Genomic DNA, 18,019 nt, shown 5'->3' with positions numbered 1-18,019 from the left:
TATTACTACATACTCTTATTTTTTCCAACAAAATATATTTAGTTTTAAGAAGGTTATGGTTTTCTTCTTGATAAACTAAAATAAATTAAGTTCAAATGGGGAGGATCAACTTAAAATAATAAGTGATCTGGTTTTGGGATCTGTTATAATTAGTATTGATTAGTTAAGTGCAATATAGATTATTTTAATGAATTAATATGATTATTATAATAGCTTTCATTTTCAAAGAGATTTTATTTCCTTATAGCTTTAAAATTGCCTCTTTAGTTTTGAAATATATAAATTTTTACAATAGTTATAGTTACCTTCACCATGTTATATGAGGTAAGTCTTTTCTATATTTCTTTCCAGATCTTTCTTACCTAATTCTTTCAATGAAATCCTAAAATTCAGATTATTTTTACACTGTTGGTTTTTAGTGGCTCTAGTCTGGCTTCCAATTGGTTTAATTCTGTTTGCTGAGAGGTTTGGTTAAAAGTAATTCTGGATAAGCTCAAATAAATTCAATTGTCAGGCTATAATATCTGTTGTCCATTTTTGTGTGGAAGATAAACTTGCATTTCCTGGTATATATTTAAGTAACATATAGAAAGATTATCTTCCAGCACATAGAACTTGCATATAAAGAACTTTTGAAATTGTAGAGAAGAAGCTGTTCCTTCTTCTAGAAAGTTTGTTTTTGAAAAAATTACTAAGATTTTATATATGATCTCCAAATAGTAAACTATTAATCCAACAATTTCAATTTGTTTTTAGGGGATTTCACAGCAATTATATTTCCATGATCCCTGATAATGCATTTATAGGAAATCCACTTTTAAGAACAATGTAAGTTTTTAATTTAAAAAATAAAGTTTTGGTTTTAATGGATTAAAAAAATAAAATGCATGAATGATAAAGATTGTCCTTTTTTCCCCTCCATCAGACATCTGTATGATAACCCTTTATCCTTTGTTGGGAACTCAGCCTTTCAAAACTTGTCAGATTTGCATTCTTTGTAAGTACTCTTACAGTTAATGTAATTTAAAATGCATTTGTAGAATTACTTCTTGGAATATTTGCTTTAGATTCTGTTTGCATAATATAGGTAATTACTTTTTAAAATAAGTGAACCTGGAGCAATAAGTGTATTACAGATTGTTACATGATCTATTTGTATTAGCTTGTTTAATAAACAAAGGAAAACATTTTAAAAGAAGAAAGAAAGCTATTGCAAAGAAATGAAAACATTCAACCTCGTAATTATGATAAATGCAGATCAATAAAATTTGTTATGCAAGCTGATAATGGATAGTTTATTGACAGTGGAGTTGCAGTTACAAAGTCTTGCAGGAAAGAAATGTGAAGAATAGCCATTTTATTGTCCAGCAATAAAATGACCAATGAATAAATAAACATTATTGCAGAAGATTCATAACAGTATTTCTATACTTAGGAAATAATGGCTGATGAAAAGTTTTCTTGGTAGTTTGATGAAGCTCTTAAGCCTTGAAGATGTTAACACAAAGTGTGGCAGCATTGTGTCTGCTAACCCACTTTAAACTTTCCAGTACTGAATAGGAAACTTTTTAGTAGGCATCTTATGCTTTGGTGAGTCCTAGTAGAAATTCACGTACTATGAACCATATTTTTGCAGTTTTTATTCATATCAAGGATTCTGCTCACATATAGGCAAACCTAAATAGAATCCCTTTGCCAGCTTCCCAACTCAGCAGAGAAAGTTGGAGATGTGGATCAACATACTATATGTAGTTCCACCTAGAATATTTTATTTTGTGCATTTTTCATACTATGAATAGATGTATGTTCTGACTGTCAAAATAATTTTGTTTACGGTAATTATAGTTGAGACGTTTCAAAAATGCTGCAAGCACCAAAGCAATATTTCAAAATGTTACAAAATTCCAAGTAGTTATTATTAAGTTATTATTGCTATTAAGATTTAATCTACAAAAAAAAATATTTCCACATTCAATACATATCACAAAATTTTCAAGTGCTAGTTACTTTCAGAGTAAGCCTTCATGAAGCAGGTTGGCTAAACATATATTTGAACTATGCAGTTTTTAGAAAATCAACTGTAGAAATTCTTTTTCATTGAACCCTTGTAATTATGTATTAATTTGACAATGGTGATATTACCGACCATTGTTAAGATTACCAAAGAAAGGATAAATATTTTTCTCTTCTGTTTTTGCTAGGTGGGGGTGTTTAATCTGGCAAAATTGCACAGAAGCTGATGAATTATATATATTTTTGTATGTTTGCTAAAGCTCATCTTAGTAGTTACACCCTACAGAAACAGAAGACTGCAAGGTTTAATACAAACAAATGCTTGTAATTCTTACTTATATTGAAATTTGTTTAATTTTGAGTGTGTGTTTTATATTACTGCTCAAGTTAAATTCATCTTCATTTAATTCCAGAACTATTTTGATCTGTTACTTGAATTTCTAAAATAAAATGTGATCATTTTAAGAATAATTAACTTATAAAAGAAACATAATTATTCTTAAAATGATCACAAGTTGTTCTCCATCCCATAAATGTATGAACAGCAGATAAATGTGTATTTTTAATTTTAGTGATAGTCCCATAAAAAAAACTTGTTAAGATGTACTTAACAATAAAATGAATGGCTTAACAATTACATCATGCATTCAGTTTCACAACAGAGCTGGTTTCAAAACTGACTATGGTATCATCTGCAGGATATTACTGCATTCTCAGAAATGCAAATTTTGGCAAACATAAATATTTCATATTTTCATCATAGTTCATTATAGTTCAGTACGAAGTGGTTGTTTTTCATATGGATACATAGATATATAACCGCCCTTCGCCTCACATGGCTTAAATTTGGCATTAGTAAATGTTAGTGAGAAAGAGAAAGGCATCTTAATACAAAACGCTAGAAAAAAAACGTTAACGAAACCTTCTGTTCCCATAGGATTGATTTTTCTGTTAAACAATGTAGCTGTGATGTATTACATTTCTGTTTTTCTTCAGAGTCATTCGTGGAGCCAACATGGTGCAATGGTTTCCTAATTTAACAGGAACAATCAATCTGGAGAGCCTGTAAGTATTTTACTGTCAGACTTCAAAAATGAAATAACTAGTAAAAGCAATCCATCAGCTATGGACCTACATTTTATGGGTCTTGTGAGACATGCCTTTTCTGCCATCATGCCCACTTTATAAAACATCCCGCCCCTCAAAATCAGGTTAACGCCATTCCTTTTGGTATCCCAGAAGACCCTCAAGACTTGATTATATTATCAGGCCTGGAGCTTCCAGGCAACTGGAGATATACTTTAGATAGCTCCAGTGCTTAGATGACTTCATTGATGAGCTCCATTTATTCCCTTTAGGGTTTGTATTTCTGTTTTTCTAGTATTTACTGTCACTATGATTTTTGAAACTTTTATACATATGTGGCTTTTGTATGTGATTTTACCTGTTTATTATGCACTGTCCAGAATCAGCTTCAGAGTGATGGGCAGCTATATACAGGGGGTGGACAAAAACATGGAAACACCTTGAAAAATCATTAAAACGTCTTTTAATTTGGTGTTGGTCCATCTTTTGTGGCAAGTACAGCTTCAATTCTGCGAGGTATTGATTCATACAAATTGTGAATTGTTTCCAAAGGAATTCCATTTTTCAGTTAAAGCACCCTCCAGTTCTTTTAGAGACGATGGTGGTGGAAATCGTCTTCTTACTTGATTCTCTAAAATCGACCATAAATGCTCAATAACGTTGAGGTCTGGTGATTGTGGTGGCCAGATGAGATGCTGAACCTCATTAGAATGTTCCTCATGCCATTCTTTAACAATTCTTGCTCTATGGATTGGTGCATTATCATCTTGAAAGATGGCATCCCCCTCTGGAAACAGTTCTTGAACCATAGGATGAATTCGGATGGCCAAAAGTCCTAAATAATGATGGCTGTTAATTCTTCCATGAAGGGAAATCATTGGCCTGGAAAATTTCCAAGAAATAGCACCCCAGATCATCACTGAACCCCCACCATGTTTGACGGTTGGGAGAAGGCAGTCTGGATGAAATGATTCTTTTGGCTGTCTCCAAATGTAAACACAGCCAGAAGTCAGAAAAAGGATAAACGATGATTCGTCAGAGAAAATCACATTTTGCCACTGCTCGGGGGACCATTTCTGGTGGTTTCTACACCACTCTAAACGCTTTGAAACATTTGTTTTTGAGAGCAGAGGTTTTCTAATTGCAGCTCTTCCGTGGAATCCAGATTTGTGAAGCTCCCTTCGAACAGTTTTTGTGGAAACTGGGTACTGTACATGTCTATTGAGCTCTGCAGTGATTTTAGGAGCTGCGGTCTTGCGATCCGCTCTAACAGTTCGCTTTAGAGTCTGATGGTCTCTCTCAGACAACTTTGACTTTCGACCAGACCTGTGCTTGGCTGAGGACGTTTTCCCTTCTCTTTCAAAAGCAGTCATTACTTTTGAAACATTACCTCTTGAAACGCCAAACATTCGGGCACTTTCTGTTACACTAGTGCCTGCCATTCGAGCACCAACAATTTGGCTTCTTTGAAAGTCTGAGAGGTCTGCCATTTCTAGAAGGTTATAATCAATTTACTTAAATTTCTGTTTAAAAAAGATATTTAAAAAAACATATCAAATAACAGAATTTTTTAAAAACATTAAAATATGTCAAGTTTTGATTGATTTGAACATGTTCAAACATTATGATGCCAAAAAGTCAAGTGTTGCCATTTTTATTAAAATCAGAGACAAAAAGATTTGGAAGGCGAAGATATTTATGGTGCCTATTTTCACCTACACAAAATACTTTTAAATGCACATTGTATTTGGATTCAGTGAACAGAGATTAAAAAAAAGAAAACCAAGTTTAATTTATCTTTTAATATTGGAGGTTTCTTGTAAAGCAGTTTTTGTGCTTGATTGTATTGACACAAAAATGGGAGTCCAGAATTTCTAAGTATGCTAATAGACTTGCTAGTATATGATTCCCAATTGTTTGTCATGAAAGGAAAAGTAAATAACAACACCAGGGACTTGATGTTCATGGATGGGTTAGCATTATATCCAAATCATTGACTCAGGATATTTTAAAGAAGGGTTTTGTCTGTCTTTAACATAATAATGAAGATACATACAATTAATACCCCCAAGCAAAAGTATTTGGAAAATCCATGAAGAAATATGTGTACTAACCCTGTTCTTTTCTATCAGTAAGCCAGAAATATTAGTTTACTGTTTGTGTTAATGGGACCATTTTTAAGCCTATTGTTCTAAATAAGAAGTGTATTCTAATGAAGTGGCCCAAGTGGATATATCAGAACTTTTATGATACCTGGTTAAGCTAGGTTCACATTCTAGAAAAGCTGCTACTTTTAAAATTTCTGTTTCCAGTGTTTTTACCGATATTGGTATTTTATTCAACAGAACTTTTACAGGTGCCAAAATAAGCAATATTCCCACTGGTCTATGCCAAGAGCAAAAGATACTTCGGACTTTGTAAGTACATAAATTTTGATTCTAGTCTATTTTTATAAATGGGGATCATAGTGTCAGAAAATCAGTTTAATGTTGGGAAGTTTGGTAATGAGAGATATAGTTTATTTATTTATTAAAATTATGCTACCTATCTTGCCAAAGTCGATTCTAGGCAGCTTACAAGTTAGTTGATTACTTAAAAAACAAGCAAACTTTAATTAAAATCCATGTGTGTTACATATTTTTATTCAGTTCAATATTATAGGGCTAGCTTATAAATAGTAATCTACAGCAAGTCCTGTCCAAATGACATTAGGTATGCAAGGAAACAGCAACTATCTGGTTAATGAATAGATGGTAACTTCTAATAAATTATTGTGGTTTATTTCCCAATTTGATTAAAATTGTGAGGCTTGCAATTGCTGATATAAGAGAGCTTGTAAGAAAATAGCTAATCCTGCAATCTTAAATGTAGTACTTCAATTTATTATTTAATTTATTCCCACAGAGAATACAGTGGTACCTCTACTTATGAATTTAGTTCGTTCCATGACCAGGTTCTTAAGTAGAAAAGTTTATAAGAAGAAGCAATTTTTCCCATAGGAATCAATATAAAAGCAAATAATGTGTGCGATTGGGGAAACCTAGAGAGGCCCCATAGAGGCTTCTCCCTGCCTTTTCCGGCCCTGTTTCCTCTCAGGAGATTCCTAGAGAGGCCCCACAGAGGCTCCCCCCCCCGCCTTTTCCGGGCCTGTTTCCTCCCAGGAGATTCCTTGAGAGGCCCCACAGAGGCTTCTCCCTGCCTTTTCCAGTTACAGTTTCGGAGGCTTGGGTTTGTAAGTGGAAAATGGTTTTTGAGAAGAGGCAAAAAAATCTTGAACACCCGGTTCTTATCTAGAAAAGTTCATAAGTAAAGGCGTTCTTAGGTAGAGGTACCACTGTACACTGTTATAAATGCTTCTTTGCTGCACTAATTTTATGAACTACTGGTGAATTCAATTACTCTATTTCTGATGTGTCCTTCCGAATTAAGTTAAATGGAAATGTCAGTTTTTTAAGAAAAAAACTAGGATACATTGTTACAACAATATTATAAGAGGATGAATTGTTGATAAAGCTCAAGTAAAACAGAACAATTTTATATAAATGAAAATTGCTTTTTTCTTTCTTTTTCTTTCCCTATCTTTTAAGGGATTTGTCTTACAACAATATAAAAGAACTTCCACATTTTAAAGATTGCAGTTCCCTAGAAGAAATGTAAGTAAAGAACACACTGGATCTAATTTGTTAGTGATTTCTGGGGTGGGTGGGTTGTTTGTTTGTTGCCATATTTCAATCAATCAGAATAGAGCTGGAATGGACCTTGGGGGGTCTTCTAGTCAAACCCCATACTCAACCTATACCACTTCAGACCAGTGACTGTCCAGTTTCTTAATATTTGTTTGGCTGAGACTTTGGTTATCCGTTAGAATAAGATAGCAAATATAATCGCTTGATCAGACTGCACCAAAGCAGCTGCTTCCTCACAGATTCAGTCCAGTTCTTCAGTGCACTGAGGAGTTTGGGAAGAAGCATTAGAGGTGATTTGGAGGTTTGTCTGTGTCTTCAGGGTCACCTGAATAGTGCAAATGGGTGTGTAGCCTTCTTAGAACTGCTGAAAGGACTGTGTTGTAGACTGGAGGCAGATTACATATCCCTCCTCCTCTGCTGTGGCCTCAATGACTCTCTAAAAATGCAAATGATCAGCTGTCTACAAGGAATATAAATCCTTCCATTTCCCACCATCCAATCAGAGCTGAAAAATATTCTTAAATGAGACATGAAACATCCCCTCCCCCTGAAAAAAATAAAACAAAACCAAGGAAGTCCACTTGCCTCTTGAAAAAGCCTCTTTGGGACCACCATGAACTGGATGACTGAGAATCTCCATAGACATTACTGAGGATGCCTAGGGCAGGAAGAGGAACTGCCAAGTTTGACTTCAGTCAGACAATGGTAACAACACATGTTTGAGCCTATAAGTGGGAATTTGAATGGCAAGAAGCTAGCCATTCTCATTGTGTCTGTTGAATGCTACCCAATGGCCCTTTCTAAGTCAACTTGTTCCCCTTTAAGGAAAGATGATTACCAAGAAGATTTGAAGAGTAATTATTATTATTATTATTATTATTATTATTATTATTATTATTATTATTTATTAGATTTGTATGCCGCCCCTCTCCGCAGACTCGGGGTGGCTCACAGCAGTGACAAAAACAATATACATTGACAAATCTAATAATTCAAAATCTAAAATAACACTTGTACATTTAAAATCTAAAAGCAAGGAACTCCAATATAAAAAAACATACATACAGTCATATCATGCACTAAAACTACATAGGCAGGGGGAGATGTCTCAGTTCCCCCACGCTTGACGACAGAGGTGGGTTTTAAGGAGTTTACGAAAGGCAAGGAGGGTAGGGGCAGTTCTAATCTCTGGGGGGAGTTGATTCCAGAGGGTCGGGGCCGCCACAGAAGGCTCTTCCCCTGGGTCCCGCCAGACGACATTGTTTAGTCGACGGGACCCGGAGAAGACCAACTCTGTGGGACCTGACCGGTCACTGGGATTTGTGCGGCAGAAGGCGGTCTCTGGAATTGTTTCCCCACACAGATTTAGTTTGTTCCTTACTTTCTGGGATTCAGGAGATTTAATTAAGATCTGGTTATTGTAACAAGTGAGGGGAAAAGATGCATTATGATTGTTAATTCGAATCTTAAATTAGGTATTCTGGGAGAAGATTTTATCAACACAAATGTGACCACATTATTCAATTAAATTGTTTTCTTTGTTCACTTTCATGTAATTCTGATTGTATATTTGATTTATTTTATGCATGGTTTATTTTTGAAAGGTATTTCTTTATTATTAAGGTGGAGGGAGACTTAGTGATATTTCTGATTATTAGCTGCCCAGAGCTTTTAAAATAAAATAAACAAAGTTTAATTAGTTTATAATTCATAGTGCTTAAACCTGTATTCTTGTGGAAGATGACTGGTTGTAATTAGTGTTGGAAGCATACAGTACTGCGAAGTTACCGTATATACTCGAGTATAAGTCGCTCCGACTATAAGTCGAGGCGCCTATTTTTGCCACAAAAACTGGGAAAATTTATAAACCCCTGTATAAGTCGAGGGTGAAAATTGCAGCGGCTACTGGTAACTTATAAAAATGGAAACCAATAAAATTACATCAATTGAGGCATCAGTAGATTAAATATTTTAGAATATTTATTTCAAAGAAAGCCAGTAAACTAGCTCTGTAAGTTTAAAAGAGGGTAAACAGGTATATATCCCCCAAGGCAGGTATAGGCAAAAAAAATGCAAGTACCTAGGTACTTACCTCAATCCCCTGCTCCTGCTGGTTTGGGTTAGGGTTAGGATACTTGACCTCTCCTTGCCTCAAAGAGATACTTAATTCTATGCCATATGTGTAAATAAATATTACACACAGGCACACAAAAATATACTGTACATTATCTACTATATAAACTGTATGTGTATATACAGAGAGAGAAAGAGAGAGAGCTCTTGTAAAATTATATATGGTACATTCAACCTCACTTACTGTAATAGGAAAACAAACCCAGAGTCCACTTTCTGCCACACAGTTAACCATAACTAGAACATTACACATGTCTTCAGATGTACCGGTACTTCCCTAGCTTGCACATCACTGTTAGAGCTAGGAAATGTCATGGATTGAGTAAAATGTGGTGATTTTCACTTAACAATGCTTTTGCTTAACAACAAATTTTGAGCTCAATTGTGGTCATAGGTCTCTGTCTGTCTGTCTGTCTGTCTGTCTGTCTTCCTTTCCTGTCTGTCTGTGCCCCCCTCCTGTCCCCTCCCCGGGTAAATTACAGAGTCAATACTGTATTGTTTTTTTATTTAAGGTTACAAAGCAAATGAAGAATCATTTTGAGTATTCTTTAAAATTTCTTCAGTGAGATCCATAGCTAATCTGGCAAAAAAAATTTCACCTGGCAAAACTTTTTATTGTTGACATTAGGCACAGCCAGAGAGATGTCTTAAAAGGCAAACAAACTGTCAAAAAAGTATGTTTTTTAAAAAATATAATATTTTGGTTGTTGAATTTAATTCTGCCTTGGCGCGGGGCAGCCCCCGCAGATGGGTGGCTGGCGAGGACCACGCATTCCCATCTTTGTGTCCGCTGGGGTTAAAGGAAAGTTTAGGGACCCCCGCCCCTTGGAGAAATGCCTCGTTGGTGACATTCTGAGCATTTTTGCCTCCCCACTCCAAAAACCCCACTTCTCGGCAGCTTGCTGAGGCTGAGAGGAGAGTGATTTTAAAAGGTACTCTCAGCTTGGGGTTTTCTCCCCGCTGAAATGTTGCTCGCCCGCCGCCCTCAACACCCGCTTTGTCCTCGACCCGGCAGAAGAAAACTGCGTCCTTTCCTGTTGCTCTCTTCCCGAGAGGTGGGGTGAGGGGGTGTTGAGAAGACAGAAGCAAGAATCCACCCCCCCCCCACACCTCATCGGCTTTTCCCCACTCTAGCGCGGCATTGGAGTGTTTGGCTGGCTCCTTTTCTTGCGGGGAGAGGGGGAAAAAGCTGGGGGGGGGGTGGATTCTTGCTTCTATCTTCTCGCCACCCCCCCCCACCACACCTCACCGGCTTAGGAATGTCGTTGCCTCCCACAGCCACTTCCCCACGCGCTTCGGATGTGCCTGCCTTTCCTACAGCGAAGACAGGCGGCACCTTCCCGAAGGGCTCAGCTAAGCGGGTGGGGGAAGGGCTGGCCATTTGCCGCCTCTCTCCGCTGTAGGAGAGGCAGGCGCAAGCAAAGCAATGTTCCAAAGCGGTCTCCGGGAACCAACCGAGGGAAAGGCAGTCGTCTGCCTTTCCTTCAGCTCAAAAGAGGAGGCAAATGCCCTGCCTTCCCCCAGCCGGTTAACCGAGCGCTTCAGGTTAACCGGCTGGGGGAAGGCGGGGCATTTGCCTCCTCTTTCGGGCTGAAGGAAAGGCAGACGATTGCCTTTCCCTCGGTCGCTTCCCGGAGACCGCTTTGGGACATCGCTTTGGGAGAGGGGGCAACTGCTCCCGGTTTAAGAAGCAAGAATCCCCCCCCCAGCCAAACGGCTTTTTTCTTGTTTAGCGCGGCGTTCGAGTGGTTGGCAGGTTCCTTTGCTTGCATGCAAGAGCCAACCACTCGAACGCCGCGCTAAACAGAAAGAAGCGGCGGATTCTCCCTTCTTAACCGGCAAGCTTCTTTCTGTTTAGCGCTCGAACGCTGCGCTAAACAGAAAGAAGCTGCAACTGCCCGGTTAAGAAGGGAGAATGCACCCACTAGCCAAACGGCTTTTTTACTGTTTAGCGCAGCGTTCGAGCGCTAAACAGGAAAAAAGCCGTTTGGCTAGTGGGTGGATTATCCCTTCTTAACCGGGCAGTTGCAGCTTCTTTCTGTTTAGCGCTCAAACGCTACGCTAAACAGAAAGAATTCTCCCTTCTTAACCGGCAAGCTTCTTTCTGTTTAGCGCTCGAACGCTGCGCTAAACAGAAAGAAGCTGCAACTGCCCGGTTAAAAAGGGAGAATCCACCCACTAGCCAAACGGCTTTTTTACTGTTTAGCGCAGCGTTCGAGCGCTAAACAGGAAAAAAGCCGTTTGGCCAGGGGGTGGATTCTCCCTTCTTAACCGGGCAGTTGCAGCTTCTTTCTGTTTAGCGCTCGAACGCTACGCTAAACAGAAAGAAGCTGCAACTGCCCGGTTAAGAAGGGAGAATCCACCCACTAGCCAAACGGCTTTTTTACTGTTTAGCGCAGCGTTCGAGCGCTAAACAGGAAAAAAGCCGTTTGGCTAGGGGGTGGATTCTCCCTTCTTAACCGGGCAGTTGCAGCTTCTTTCTGTTTAGCGCTCGAACGCTACGCTAAACAGAAAGAAGCTGCAACTGCCCGGTTAAGAAGGGAGAATCCACCCACTAGCCAAACGGCTTTTTTACTGTTTAGCGCAGCGTTCGAGCGCTAAACAGGAAAAAAGCCGTTTGGCTAGGGGGTGGATTCTCCCTTCTTAACCGGGCAGTTGCAGCTTCTTTCTGTTTAGCGCTCGAACGCTACGCTAAACAGAAAGAAGCTGCAACTGCCCGGTTAAGAAGGGAGAATCCACCCACTAGCCAAACGGCTTTTTTACTGTTTAGCGCAGCGTTCGAGCGCTAAACAGGAAAAAAGCCATTTGGCTAGGGGGTGGATTCTCCCTTCTTAACCAGGCAGTTGCCGCTTCTTTCAAGCTGAAAGACGGCTGTCTTTCCCTAAGCCGCTTGCGCCCTCTTGTGGTGACCCGTCAGTCACCCGAGTATAAGTCGAGGTCGGGTTTTTCAGCCCATTTTTGGGCTTAAAAAACCCGACTTATACTCGAGTATATACGGTAATTTCTGTTTTCTTCCCGTCTCTGTTAAATTTAATTCTTTCACTCTTTCTTTAGCTTCAGCAAGGTCTCAAAGATGTTCCTGAGTTGTAGACGTACAGGATATTTTATATATTTCTTCCTGTTGGTTGTCATTATTCGCTTCATGTTCTCCTTTGTTTGAGTTTCTTCTCTTTGGAGAGTTAACTTCCTCTGTCAGTTCCTGATATAGCACATTCTTTCTGTGATATAATGATTGTTCATATTCTCTTAGGAGGTAAAGTATTAACCTCTCAGTGCTCCAGTCTTTGTTTTTAAACAGTGGTACAAGCTTATACTGGATACAAATGTATGCCAAGTTGTTTTCAGACAGGAACAGAAATTTGCCAAAAGCCCTGCAGGTCACGACTCAGAATCCTTTCCATTCATTTTCAGTTATGTTATAAAAGCATCAGATAAAAGGATTTTATTTCTTCTTCCTATCTCAAAGACATTCTTTTGTTTTTTTCACACTATTTTATAAGCAGTAATTAGTGCTAAATGACATGTTAAATGGGACTCTATTTCATCAGAATATAATGAAGCATCAGGTGTATAGCTTTTCTTGATTAAAATATTTCTACATAACTAATTACTGCATTTCAGATATTTGCAGCATAATCAAATTGAGGAAATCAAAGAAGATACGTTCCAGGGACTAACATCTTTGCATACTCTGTAAGTATACTTTCTCTTTGCAAATGTCTTTAAATTAAGAGAAGTTTGAGAGTTAATTGTTGTATTCAGTTTTGGAAGACAAGCTGGTTATCCAAAACAAAACAAAAATCAGTAAAATGTTTATTGGCTTCCTATCTCAGACTTGGGGTAGTATCAGTGATACCAATCAAAATTTATTACATAAACCTTCCCCTTTTTTCTCCTTAATATTTTAAAATGTAAGTCTGTATGTGCATTCGAATGAAGGGGGGAAAATGAAGGTCGTAATAGAAAAAAATCAGATTAGATACTGTCATCTGGATCTACCAAATTTTGTAAATAAAAGAGAACAGTAATAAATCCTCATTCAGAATCCATCTAAATACAAACCACTTCTCCTGACTATGTATTTAATCTGTCTAAATACAATTTCCTCCTTACACATTTTGCTCATTTAAAAGTTTCACCAAATTGATAATAAGTTAACAAATATGATATCATGAAATGTTTTCTTGGACAAGTCGAATTCTAAAGATATATCTTGTGTAGCATATGAATCTTGATGTTCCATAATTTGGTTTTCTGCAAAGTAAATCAAATACACATAAATTGACTGCTGATGGGATTAGTAAATGATCCTTTGGGATTAGTAAATGATCGTTTGTCCTTGACAAAGATTTAAATGAAAATGATTCTTAATGCATGTGAATTACAGATTCTTTCACTGAGTGGCTACAGGCAATCCCAGCTTTTAGTGCAGGTTTATAGCAGAAGAGTTGACAGTGATAACTGAAATTAATAATACACACATGCACACACAGTTGGTAATCAGCTCTTCAATATCAATTTCTATAAAACAATGTAGGCTGAAATAACATGCAGATATTATAGGGAAAGTGTTCCATTAAACTGATAGCATATGGTTTAACCCAATGATGGGAAGCAACTGGTTAAATTAACTCATGCAAAAGAGAATTTAAATACAAAGATAAACCATTTTTAAAATTAGTTTCCATTCTGGTGTCCATAAAGGCATTTTCATACATGGAGTAGAGTCTTGTGTCCTTTTCTATCAACAGAGCAGGTGTTCATGTCCCAGGTTTCAAGATGTAATTGCATTTTGGTTTAAGTAACCTGTGCCCTAGAGAACAGAGAACAAACAGAATATTACAATTTCATACTGTATAGAGCTTAGACCTTTATCGTCCCCAAACTGTAAGGCTTTCCATTGAATTAAGTGTTTTTAAAAGAACTGGATAAAGAAAATTGTCAAGATGACATTGTAAAATACAGATAAACTTAAGTAATTTATCTTTTAGAAACTTGGTGTGACCTAAAACATAATGTAATCACTGAACTGTAAGCAGTGACCATTTGGAAGTGTCAGTGTAAATCACTAACACAATAGTTCTTTTTAAAATTGCAGTGATCTCAGCAGAAACTTGATCCACCGGGTTAACAAGGAAGCATTTACTACGCTTGGTGCTATTACCAACCTGTAAGTAGGCCATTTAGCATAGTGCACATTTCCAATCTTAAAATATTATAACTTCTCAGAAAATTCTCTTTTACACAGCATGTTAAAACTATTCATCCTGTATTTAAAAAGAAGCAAAAATGATGCGAAAGAGTGCCTCATCACATACTTTATTGCACTTTAATGAAAAAGCCTGTGGAAATCTAGATTGCTATTTATTTTCTCCCAAATTCCTATTTCCTGATCTCATGCAAAGGGAATCTTGATCTCTTGGCACCTTTCAATACCATGGACCATGGTATCTTTCTGGACAGGCTGTGGGGAATAGTAGAGAAAGGCACAGTTTTCCAGTGTTTCTTTCTCCTTTCTCTACAACTAGTAGCACTTGGTGTTGGAGGTGGAAAGAGGTCCAACCCATGGCATTTACCATGTGGGATACCTCAGAGGGCTGATCTTTCAACACTTCTCATTGGGTGAGGTTATCTGATGGCAAAAGATGTGATATCAATACACTATTTGTACATCTCCATCCCTGGCCAGAAATGATAAATCTTTTAGAAGGTCCCCAGTGCTGGTTTCTTTGAAGGTCTGGAGGATAAGGAACATGTTAAGTACCAATTAAACCCATTCTTGAACCAGAAGATCTTGCTCACAGTGACTTATGCTTTGTCACTTCCCTGTTGGACTATTGCAGCAATTTTGATGTAGGCTGTGAGTTATAACAAAGCAGCCAAAATGCAGCAGCTTATGCAGAATTGGGCACCTCTTAGTTTGGCATGTTACACCATTGGTGTTCAAGAAGCATTGGCTCCCACTTTCTTGCCAGGTGCAATTCAAAGTGTTGGTTATCAACTTTACAGCTGTACATGGTAGAGATCAGGTTATGACAGAATCATTTTTCCTTGAATTTATCTGCTCATTCCAGATACAGTGTGCATGCTCCAGATCCCTCCCCATAAATGTTGGCATCTCCTGGGGCCTAGGAAGTGTGCTTTTTCAATAGGTTCCCCCAGAGAAATTCCAGAGCTATCCAGCATATGGGTGGATATGCATATGGAAGAAAAAGTTATAAATTTTCTAATGTAGAATTTTAATGGAGTTCTTTCTGATAGAGAATTTTAATCAGGTCATTCACAGTAGATTTTTTCCAATTTCTCTAAATTATATCATATCCTCTGACAGTCTTTCAATACTCATTCCATCCCCACTTAATGACTACCACCCTGTCATTAGCTGCCCAGCTGCATGGGACAGTTATAATTTTGTCAAGGTGGGAAAAGCTGCTGTGTTTTTCAGAAATGACAACACTTGCAAGCATGGGAAAGCAAAAGAGCCTGGTAAATATCATCTGGCTTTTCCTGTTGGATAAGATGCTAGTCAAACAGAATTAATGTATTTGTTTAATGGCAACAGAAAATCTAAAGTCAGTGAAATGCAGTAAAAATGTTGGGTCCCAATTCATTTTTAACCATGAGACTCACTAGGTAGTCTTGTACTAGCCTTCATCTCTCAGCTAAGGGTTTTTTTTTTTTGCTTTTGTTAAGCATATGCCTTTGTAGGTTTCAAACAGTGTAAACAAAAAAAATCAGATTGCAGCATTTTAGTAGAATCTTCTTATTGTAGAATCACTTGATATTTCTTTTGTTTTTGTTTTGCAAATTCAAGTATTTAGTATTTTTGTTTCCCTTCATACTTATTTTTGTTTCTTGCCATCCCTTTAGCGACTTAAGCTTCAATACATTGATTTCATTTCCAACTGGAGGTCTGAATAGATTAAAGCAACTTAAGCTGATAGGCAATATTGAACTGAAAGAAACATTATCACCAAAGGACTTCATGAAACTCAGGTAAGTCAATAATTAAGTTGGTACACTCGTATTTTAACTATGCGGTAGTTCTGTTCAGATTATATTTGCTTTCCTCAAAGAGAGATAGTTCAGTTAAGACAGCCTTATATTTTAGCAAGCACTGTTTCTTACATTTTTAATGTGCCGAGGAAAGGTGCACAAGCAAATGAATTACAGCATTGAGCAATAGCATTTAGACTTATATACCGCTTCACAGTGCTTTACAGCCCTCTTTAGGCGGTTTGCAGAGAATAAGCATATTGCCCCCAATAATCTGGGTCCTCATTTTACCGACATTGGAAGGATGGAAGGCTGAGTCAACCTTGAACCTACTGAGATTCGATCTACCAAACTGCTGCTGGCAAGCCGTGATCAACAGAAATTGCTTCATTACTGCACTCTAACCACTGCACCACCGAGGCTCTTGAATTGAACTGCCACCCTGAAAACTGTGACTTAACATTGGTTTAACAACATGGGGGCCACTTATGCTCCCCAGCATCTTTCTTGGGCTCTTAAAATCATGCTGTTGAAATTAGGAAATAAGAAATGGCCAAATTTGGATAGAACAGGTTTCGGCTAAAAAAAGAAAAGAAAAAATATGGTGGAAATGCAAGCCGTTCAGGAGATATAATGCTCTAATTTCCCGATTTCTCTAAATTGTCTGTGTTGTATCCTCTTACAGTCTTTCATACTCTTTCTATCCCCATTTAATTACTGCTGTATTTAGCTGACTGGCTGCAAGGGACAGTTGTACTTTGTCAGGTTGGTAATAGCTGCTGTGTAGTCAGAAATGACATCCCTTCAAAACAGTGATAACAATCAGTGGAACAGCTTGCCTCCTGGAGTTGTGGTATTTCTTTGCTGGAGGTTTTTAAGAAGAGATTTTACAACCATTTATTTGAGATGGTATAAATTATCCTGCCTTGAACAGGGGGTTGGATTAGAAGACCTGCAAAGTCCCTTCCAGTCCTCTGATTCTACACGTAAAATTCCCACTGAATTCATAATCACCTCTAAAACATTCTTCTTTTTTAGTAATGTATCACTATAAAGCTGCTCGCATTATCCTTATTAGTAGGAAATGGGTCCATTGTTCAATTTGTTATGAAGAATTGGGACCAAATTATTTATACTTTCATGTATACGTGAAAATTTAAATATGGACTTGTGCTGTTTCTGCCTTTTCCAAATCAAATTTTGGTAGTTTACCCTTTCTCAATAGCTCATCTGGGAGACAAAAGGCTAAAATCTCCAGATAAATCTGATAAACGTATTTAGGCCTTAAAATATTTTAATTTAGAGAATTTACCATCTGTTTAGTGCAAAAAAGAGAGAAGCTGTTGGAAAACTATACAGAGGGGAATATTGCAAATAGATTTTGAGTTCTTGTTTTTGTTCCACATTGATTGCAGATGCACAATGTTTTATATACTCAGTGCCCTTTATGAAAAGTGTCAGAGTTAACATGCTTGCCTTGCACTTGTTAGTCTGTATATTCAATTCATCTCATTTTCAAATCTGACTGCAAAAGATCTCTCTATGAAATTTTTGGGAGTTCATGCCAACAACTAAATTATTAGCTGATTATAGACAACACTGAGATGAATTACAAGAAAGCAATTTCTTTTTTTCTTTTATAGGACTTCTAAGTCAATTTCTCTAGTCTCTAACAATATTATAAAACTCACATTTTACATTAATAATATACCTCATCCAATCTTTGGCATTTCTATTTTAATAATATCAATCGGTGAAACTTTTATCTTGGATTTAGGGAGGTGGTACCAAACCAACACAAGTGATATATAGACTTAAATGGTTTAGCTCAGGGCCTAAAACATAACTGGCATTTATAATTTGGTTTCATATTGAAAATATTGAGATAATATTTACCAGTTTTAACCTCTAGATTTAGAGGGAGTAAGCAAGAATCTGTAAAAAAATAATATCCCAGCATACTTTTAGGGAAGTTTGTAATCTGTACTCATACAACAAATAATATTTTAAACTGGCTGATAAATAGCACCTGACATTATAAAGTATTGGCATCAGTATACTGTGGTGAATAGAAGTTCATATTGACTTTAATACAGTTAAACTTT

The 18,019-nt window shown here is 37.2% G+C and overlaps 1 protein-coding gene across 2 annotated transcripts in view; it reads left to right on the top strand.

The window, feature by feature from the left end:
- The window catches only part of LGR4 (leucine rich repeat containing G protein-coupled receptor 4), an 87,258-nt gene that overhangs the window by 54,512 nt on the left and 14,727 nt on the right, over positions 1-18,019 (top strand). The window contains exons 8-15 of one of the 2 annotated variants that reach the window (XM_070761997.1): positions 757-828; positions 926-997; positions 3,010-3,078; positions 5,445-5,516; positions 6,687-6,752; positions 12,540-12,611; positions 14,017-14,088; positions 15,789-15,914. In XM_070761997.1, the coding sequence (XP_070618098.1) occupies positions 757-828; positions 926-997; positions 3,010-3,078; positions 5,445-5,516; positions 6,687-6,752; positions 12,540-12,611; positions 14,017-14,088; positions 15,789-15,914 (621 nt within the window). The remainder of the gene's footprint in view (positions 1-756; positions 829-925; positions 998-3,009; positions 3,079-5,444; positions 5,517-6,686; positions 6,753-12,539; positions 12,612-14,016; positions 14,089-15,788; positions 15,915-18,019) is intronic. The other variant, XM_070762001.1, reaches the window with a different exon arrangement.

The sequence above is a fragment of the Erythrolamprus reginae genome, chromosome 1, assembly GCF_031021105.1.
Source record: "Erythrolamprus reginae isolate rEryReg1 chromosome 1, rEryReg1.hap1, whole genome shotgun sequence".
Classification (NCBI taxonomy): domain Eukaryota; kingdom Metazoa; phylum Chordata; class Lepidosauria; order Squamata; family Dipsadidae; genus Erythrolamprus; species Erythrolamprus reginae.
Note: the sequence above shows the minus strand (reverse complement) of the source record. Positions and strands in the feature narration are given on the sequence as shown.